Source organism: Idiotropiscis lumnitzeri, chromosome 2 (assembly GCF_059441095.1).
Source record: "Idiotropiscis lumnitzeri isolate Australia: NSW breed Sydney's pygmy pipehorse chromosome 2, RoL_Ilum_1.0, whole genome shotgun sequence".
In the NCBI taxonomy this organism is placed as follows: Eukaryota; Metazoa; Chordata; class Actinopteri; order Syngnathiformes; family Syngnathidae; genus Idiotropiscis; species Idiotropiscis lumnitzeri.
Window position 1 is genome coordinate 26,383,550 of NC_142392.1, and position 8,603 is coordinate 26,392,152.

The window sequence follows — 8,603 nt, forward strand, 5'->3', positions numbered from 1 at the left end:
AGTTCAACTTCTAGTTCAGTTTTTCACCTTTTCACAGCGTAATGAAGGCCATGAGCAAGTGGAACAAGTGATTATATTGATGATAGTGGAAGGCAACGATTTCAGAAGCACCGTTTCTTCTCACACCTTTTCCATTAGGTATGATTAAAAAGACAACTGAAAAGCATAATGTTAAAAAATGTTATTCCAGGCAAAGGCAATAAATTTTATTTACATGTTTGATGTAAACACCAAAACAAATCATCATCACTCAGACACAATGCACTGATCACATTGGCCTTGTGTCAATGTCAGGTTCGCCAATTTGACATATAGTGTTCGTAAGCTAAAAGGAGAGGACAAACAGCTCTTGTGGAGACAGAAAGGTTAACAAAGTTTATTTGACAACTTTATCTCCCCCCTGTTCCTCGATGCTTTTCACACATTCCCTTTTATAACATCGGGGAATCAGATTACACTTCAAGAAATCAGATTACACTCAAGGGTGGTACAGTTCGTCTTCTCAAAAGCTGGTTTAGTCCGGTTTATCATTAGTGTGTCGCCATGGGTCGCAGCTGACTTTGACGTCAACATCTTTTATCAGGACCCAGTTGCTTGCTTCAGACTTCAATGCAAACTTATCAGGACTCTTCACGATGTTGTTTACTTCATCCTCACTTCTGAAGAAGTGCCACCGCCCCGCCAATTGCAGACACCTCTCTGCAGTAGAGGTGTCTCCCTGTATCACCCCTCAAACTGCAAACACTCAGCATAGTTAACTCTATTAAACTGCAACATGTTATATGCGCTACATATTAAAATAAGCTGCATCACGGCAAATGTATAATAACCTCTTAATATTATTCTAACAGTCAATAAAAAATCTTTGCAAAATTCAATACATCATATTTTATTCAAAATCACATTTACATCTTACCACAAAGAGTCGGTTCTTTCATTTTTTTTTCTTTTTTTTAATCTTCAAGGATCGCTGCAATTCTCGCCAGCACAATTGTGTCTCTCAGCTCCCTGTTTAGTGAAGAATTTTTTAGAACAAACGCTGCAACTGAATGGCTTGTCTCCACTGTGCGTTCTTGTGTGGCTTCGTAAATGCGACTTTCGAGAGAACCTCTTGGCACAAACTGAGCAGGAAAAGGGTTTTTCTCCACTGTGTGTTCTTGCGTGGCTTGTTAAATGTCTCTTTTGAGAGAAGCTTTTTCCACAAACTGAGCAGGAAAAAGGTTTTTCTCCAGTGTGTGTTCTTGTGTGATCTGTTAAAATTGACTTTACATTAAAGCTTTTGCCACAAACTGAGCGGGAAAAACGTTTTTCACCACTGTGTGTTCTTGTGTGTTCTGTTAAATATGTCTTTTTCGAGAAGCATTTTCCACAAACTGAGCAGGAAAAAGATTTTTCACCACTGTGTGTTGTTGTGTGGCTTGTTAACGTTGAGTTTTGAGAGAAGCTTTTTCCACAAACCGAGCAAGAAAAACGTTTTTCACCACTGTGTGTTCTTGTGTGGCTTGTTAAATTTGGCATTTGAGAGAAACTCTTGCCACAAACTGAGCAGGAAAAAGGTTTTTCTCCACTGTGCATTCTTGTGTGCCTTACTAAATGAGACTTTCGAGAGAAGCTTTTGCCACAAACTGAGCATGAAAAAGGTTTTTCTCCACTGTGCATTCTTGTGTGCCTTACTAAATGAGACTTTCGAGAGAAGCTTTTGCCACAAACTGAGCATGAAAAAGGTTTTTCTCCAGTGTGTAATCGTGTATGTGTTTTTAAATTTGACTTTCGAGAGAAGCTTTTGCCACAAACCGAGCAAGAAAATGGTTTTTCTCCACTGTGTGTTCTTGTGTGCGGTTTTAAAGACAGCTTTGAAGTGAATGAGTCAGTGTGACATGCCCTTTCACCTTTAGCTTGCCCATCGTCATCATCGTCATGAGCGTCTGATAATGTGTCCTCATTATGTGCTTGTGATGGCCCCCAGTGGTCTTCGTCATCTTCTGTTGTCACGTGATGACTTGAGCTGCTGCTTGTAGGCTCCGCCCCTCTGTTGTCCTCACGCTCACCCATGTTTTCATCTTCAGTCTTTATAGGGACAACGTTCAGTGGTGACTTGTTGATCTCCTCCTCCTCCTCCTCCTTTTTGATGTGAGTCAAGTCTGGCTCCTCTTTCACAAAACGGAGATAGTTTTCACTGACGTCTGCAGGACACAAAAAGACAAATTTGGTTTGGCCAAGTCAAACCTCAGGCGGCGACTTTGTCTGATATTGTTTCTACCGTGCTACCTTGACTTGTGCCTGCCGCACACGGAGCAATGCGTGCGACCCCAATTTGGACCGGACCATGAGGGCATTTCACAAAATTACGTCCTACGATGTAAACCTCCCTTTAGCAGCACAACAGTGATAAACGAGCATTTAAAAAGGAAGCACGTTGCGGCTGATGCCCGATTTCATTCCTGAATTAGTCACAGACGTTTCTGGAAGCGAGCTGAAGTTAGCACACACAATCGTGTGCGTCTGATGGAACACCTGTTGTGGGACCCGAACATATTGATGCAGACCACTGGGGGCCATCACAACATAATGTCATTGATAGAATAGGAATCCTTCAAGTGAAATATGTTTACAAGTTTTTCATTTTGCATTTAGAGATAGTTTCATCGTGGGTACTTTTTGCTTCCATTATAATCTGGATCCCTAAAAGAATTAAAGGGGCCCTGGAATCAGAGTCGCTATTTATTGTATGATTTACGTTTGTTAGTTTTTTTTTACCCAAAATGACATTAATCCTGCGAGTAAGTTCCGACATTACCCTTTTTATTTGTATAAAATTTCTGTTTTGAAATAAATTTTAAAACAAAATTACGTTTGAAGAGTAAAAGTTCTTACACATAAGCATTAAGCAACAACACTTTCACTCTGACTTTCATGTTGACATATTTGAATAATGACTGTATATTTTAAAGTTATCCAATATGTATTCAAATTAGACTAAGATACACTATAATAATATGAGAGTTCACTGAATTATTTTGTACCTGCAATGATGCTTAACAGCCATAGGGTGTCAGTAATGAGTAACAAAGTAACACAAGACCTCCCACTGATACATCATCATTGCCATTTGGATAAATTACCAGGAACTAAATGTTCCTGGGCTTGTTAGTCGAAAAGGGGGTTGTGGCGTACTCCCATTTTAAGCCCACAGTAAGCCAAAGATGCAGATGCATTCCTTGCAGCATGCGCTTGTTCACTGATGAGATCCGTGCAACCCTGGATGGATGCATTAAATGTATTTTAAATGTTTGGATGAGGTGAATCTACGCACATGTGCACAAAACTTGAATTACACCCGACGAAGCCAGTACAAAGTTAATAAATAAATAAATAAGACCAATACGTACTTGATTTTTTTTTAAACTTATTTTGTGTTTTATCCACTAAAATTGATCAACCGACATTTATGTTTTCGCCGCAGTGTGCACATATTTTAGATTCAAGCAGAATTCCTTCCGTAAGGAATTGCTTGAACAAGATATAAAAAACAGAAAATGTAATATGTTAAATAATCAGTTCAAATTTTATACTGGGAAAAAAAATGGAGTTCACCCCCCACTATTGGTTATTCTTTGGCATTTATTTTCTGCACTGATTTCATTTGGCATAAACAATTGTTCAGCAAACCGGCAAGTAAAAGGCAATATTTAAAAATAAAACGGCAATAACCTTGAACGCATTTCCCCAAACAACTTAATGTTGTGATGCATATTTTTAACGATAGAAAGTCGTTCTTTACAAAGCAAATGAGAGTCAGACGGGTACAAACCTGCTTTGTGTAGCACAACACGAGGCTGGTTGCAAACTTCGCCCAGCGATTGAAGATGTTGCTCGTTCTCTTCTTTTATTCCACAAAGTTCCTCTTTGTACTTGGGTGTTGTTCTTTCACACATTTTGAAATGATAATTCCAAAAAATCCGCTCTTGATCTCTGCTTGGCGATGAGTCATGTGCCTCTTTTCGTTAGCGGATAGCTAGCTAACAAGCTAAGCTAACTACGCCGAAAAGCATCAACGAGATTATCGGGACACAAAGACTTAATGAATTATGTCGTCGTCCTTTAGAGTAGCACTGGACATCCTGTGAAAAAATTACAGTCAGTTCCACACTAAATCAGAAGAATTTAGCGGTGGGTGTTTCTGTTCCGGTGTTGACGGGTCGGTGGATGTGGTCGAGGCCCTTCGCAAGCTGCGCGCTTGCTAATGACGTCATGCTTTAAGCACGTATTTTTCAAATATATTTCTTTGCCTCTGTGTTTGTTTTTACCCCTGGCTGTACTGTTTTGATATATATTTTATATAATATTTTAATTCGGTTGTTGAAAAAAATTAACAAAATAACTAAATTAACGCCGCATTCGCGAGTCAGCTCCGACGTCACTTCCGCCTATTTCCCGAGAAGCCGCTGCTGGAACAGCAGTGGGACGTTTACGTTTCTCCTACAGAACTTGCAACAATGCTGTGGTTCACTCGGGCTGCAAGATCGTATGAATATAATGTCTGCATATACTAGCAGTGCTTCTCAATTATTTCACACCCGCCCCTACCAAGAAGAAAAAGATTCGCGCCCCCCCCCCCCACCAATTTGTTTTCTGTCTTTGTAGATTGATATTAGATTGTCAATAAAATATCCCTTAACTAAGCTAAATTGACAAGAAATATAATTTTGAGAACTATTATAGTGAGGATCTCGAAACTCAGTACTCTGTTGTGCAAATATTGATGAGATGACAAATATTTGTCATGTTATTGTTGGAGTTGGGTCACCGTGGAAATAAGAAGTAGTTAGTAAATCAACCTTTAAAAGCCAAACTTACTCCAATGCGTGTTCGTTTTTTTGTGCTCAAGAAGAAAAGGGTAAAAAAAAAGACTCAACAACTGATTAGAGTTCCGATATTTAGTTTCTTCAATTTCTGGAGTTCAGGAAATAGTACAAAGACAGATATCTGGGCGTCTTTTTCTGAATCTCACGAGAAAACTGCACTCGGGCGAGCACAGTCGAAAAATGCGCGCCATCTTTCAGCCCAGCTTCAGTTTTTATAGGAGTTTTTTTTATGTCAAAGGTAATGTAGGTTGAATCGGTCGTCCTCGCTCCCTCCAACGGCACGGGTCCACGTCCAAGGGAAGGTCCTCCCCAGGTTAGTCATCGTCTGGATAGTTGATTCCCGTCTGGTCCCCAAGACTGGCATGCCAAGGCTGGCCTTCTCCGGCGGGCAGTCTCTCCGTCGCTCTCCTCGCTGGCATTCCTCTGTAATCTTGTCGGTGTGTGCGCGTGTATGTGCGTGTATGTGCGTGTATGTTTATGTCTGTGTGTGTGTATGCGTATGTGCATGTGCTCCGATCTCCAATTGTTCTGTCTTTCAGAATGTGTTTTTTTTATAGCGTCTGTGTGAGTCCTCCAGTGCCCAATTTGGTATATTTGCATCTCTACAGCCAATGTGGAGAATGTGCTTCGTCGTATTTGTCCATGAAGTGCTGTGAATGTGAGGGCAGCTCATGGAAATGCTATGTGTAGAGGTTATTTTAGATTCAATTAGTTTCTTCTTATTTTCGTTGTTCAACCTCTTCGTTTGGTGGCGAATAAAAACAACTTTTTACGCGTGAACAAACACTGATGGTCGAAGCACGGCAAAAAGACCGTGTTGCTCCTTCGCCATCATCTTTATTTCTTCTTCAACCAAAAAACACTTTCTTCTTCGTGCATTACAGTAAATAAAGAATTGCGCCCTCTAACGTTGACACATTTCACTCCACAAATCAAAATAATTACAAAAGACAAAGAAATGTATAATTTCTTCTCACAAACATACAAATGGCAAAAAACAAATATTTGCAATCATTATCCATAAAAATATAAACATTTGTGAAATGGCGCTAACAACTCATATTCAGAGACACAAAAGACAAGGGCCCGGAAACCCTCAGTGTTGAGAGAACACTATATCCGCAAAGGTAGGCCCCGCATTGTCTCCCTATACATTGATGACGGCGCTGAAGAAAGCGGACACAGAGACTGTGACTGAATAAGTCATCAGAGCGGAACAGAATATCATTATATTATATGGCGAGCGAAGGGTTGATGATGGCAATGATTATGAGAGGGCTACGGGAAAAATATAAGCCTTTCACGTTAATGGTGACGCACGACTCAATGGACGTTTCGCTGGGGGAGTTCAAGGCCAAATTATGGAACTTCGAGGCAGCGGAAGACACAGGATCACTCGCCGAGGAGGCCGGAGAGACAGTGATGAAAGCACGGGCGGCGCAAAAGAAGAAAAGCAGACCGCCGACGGAGCTGGCGTGTTGGCGATGCGGCGAAAAGGGTCACCGTAAAGATGACTGCTCAAAGACTATTTGGTGTAGTTTCTGTTAACACACAGGACACACGGACAAAGCATGCCGGAAGAAGCACGGACAAAGCGCTCGGTATGCGTGCGTCCAAAAAGGCGGAGAGGATGACGGCGGTGGCAGCCATGAAATGCAACATGATGACGCCAGGAGAGCAACCGGAGGTGAGGATTACTCCTTTAAGACGGAGACTGAGAATACCAACTGGACAACACAGCAATTTCAACAAAAGGTACTGATTGTGGACACAGGTGCATCGTCCCACTTTATGAATGACAAAAGATGGTTTAAGAACTTTGTGAGCAATTTCAGGCCGGAGAAACACAGCATGGGGCTCGCAGATGGGAAACGTGTTTTTGGGCTGGCACAAGGCAAGGGAAACGCACAGGTGTGTCGAATAGTCAGTAAGGGGCGTCGGTGTAAAGTTACGTTCAAGAACGCCCTCTACATCCCATCCTTGCCTCAAGAACTGTTTTCCGTGAAGCGAGCTACAGCTAAGAGTGCCAAAGTCTTCTTCAAGGAAGGTGAACACGTTCTTACGGCGCCTGATGGTCCAACATTTGACATTTATGTGCATAACAGAATGTACTACTTGAAAACAGCATGTGATGAAAACGATGTGTGTAAAGTCAGCCATGATATTCAGACATGGCACGAGATAATGGGGCACTGCAACTATGAGGATATATTGAAATTGCAGAATGTAACAGTTGGCATGCACATTAGTGGTGCGAAACACAAGCCTGATAAAGAATGTGATGTATGCATAAAAGGGAAGTTCGCCCAAACGAGAAACCGAACTCCAACTGACAAGGTAAAGACATTGCTAAAACTGGTGAACACAGATTTAGCTGGTCCGATTAGCAACAAATCCATTGATGGTTTTAAGTATGTGCAATCTTTTACAGATGTGTATACAGGTGCGGTGTTTGTTTATTTTTTGAAAGCAAGGATGATGGCGATGCTCTTCAAGCTACCAAGAAGTTCTTATCTGATGTAGCACCATATGGCACTGCGAAATACATACGATCAGACAATGGAACCGATTTCACAAACAGAGACTTTAAGACACTACTACGAAAGAACAATATGAGACATGAAACCTCCTGTCCTTATTCCCCACACCAGAATGGGGTAGCTGAGAGGGAATGGCCGACTCTTTTTGATATGGCCAGGTGTAAACTTATTGACTGCAACTTACCAAAGAGCCTGTGGCACAATGCTGTTCAGGAGGCGGCATATATAAGAAATCTGTGTTTTAATAAGCATACAGGCACCACTGACAGGAAAAATGTGTCATTTATGAAGGATGCACAAGTTCGGGTCAATATGCTATGCCTATCAACAAGACAGGATTAAACTAGACTTTAAGCGCGAAAAAGGACACTTTGTAGGGCAAGACAAAGGCAGTCCAGCCTTTCTAGTTTATTATCCAGTGAGGGAAAGGTGTTCCCACAGACTGGTAAAGTTTGTCACCAAGACAACATGTGAAAATGAAACGCTGACTTATGAGTTAGATCTGCAACCTAGAGTGAGTTGTGAAGTCAAAGACACCCCACAACCTAGTGCGAGCACAGACATACAAACTGGTGGTTCAAAACAACCAAAAGATGATGATGACAAGCACCCTAAAGGGACACCACAGGTCCCAAGTAGTGGGAGATATCCTACTCAAGAACGAAGACCACCGGGTTATCTAAAAGATTACACTCAAGACAGCAGTGAGGAGGATGACAGTACACTCGTTAGCACAGACTACTGCAACAGAGTAATGTGCAATATTCCCCGAAACTTTAAAGAGGCCTTAACATCAACTGAGTCAAAAAAATGAAAGAAAGCAATGGAGAGATGAAGTCCTTAGAGGAAATCCACACTTTCACTTTGACTAAATTGCCAGATGGCAGAGAGACAGTGGGAGGAAAGTGGGTCTATTCAATCAAGGAAAGCAGTGATGGACGTGAGATGTACAAGGCCAGGTTTGTAGCGTAAGGTTATAGCCAGAGAGCAGGAATAGACTATGGTGAAATATTCTCACCAACAGCAAATCTGACTCGTGTACGGGTGGCGATGCAAAAGGCTGATGTAAAAACAGCTTATTTGCACGCCCCCATTGATAGAGAAATATACATGGAACAACCTGAGGGTTATGAGAAAGGAAGAGATGGGCGAGTGAATAAGCTGGAGAAGTCCATTTACGGCCGAAAACAATTTGGAC

The 8,603-nt window shown here is 41.5% G+C and overlaps 1 protein-coding gene across 2 annotated transcripts; it reads right to left on the reverse strand.

Annotated features, from left to right (window-relative positions):
• Positions 1-291: 291 nt before the first annotated feature.
• On the reverse strand, positions 292-4,191 carry LOC148342123 (uncharacterized). 2 transcript variants are annotated; one of them, XM_088288426.1, is made up of 3 exons: positions 3,812-4,191; positions 1,890-2,183; positions 292-1,008 (listed from the first exon to the last, which is right to left on the reverse strand). In XM_088288426.1, the coding sequence occupies exons 1-3, from the start codon at positions 3,933-3,935 to the stop codon at positions 1,001-1,003; spliced, it is 426 nt and encodes a 141-aa protein (XP_088144552.1). In that variant the 5' UTR covers positions 3,936-4,191; the 3' UTR covers positions 292-1,000. The 2 variants fall into 2 exon arrangements, with proteins under 2 accessions (XP_088144552.1, XP_088144551.1); XM_088288425.1 differs by having other exon boundaries at positions 292-2,183.
• Between the last annotated feature and the right edge of the window lie 4,412 nt (positions 4,192-8,603).

Coding starts and splice junctions, on each gene's coding strand:
- LOC148342123 (XM_088288425.1), bottom strand. CDS start 3,935: ATGTGTGAAAGAACAACACCCAAGTACAAAGAGGAACTTTGTGGAATA. Junction 2,184..3,811: donor TGTTGTGCTACACAAAGCAG/GTTTGTACCCGT, acceptor TGTGTCCTGCAG/ACGTCAGTGAAAACTATCTC.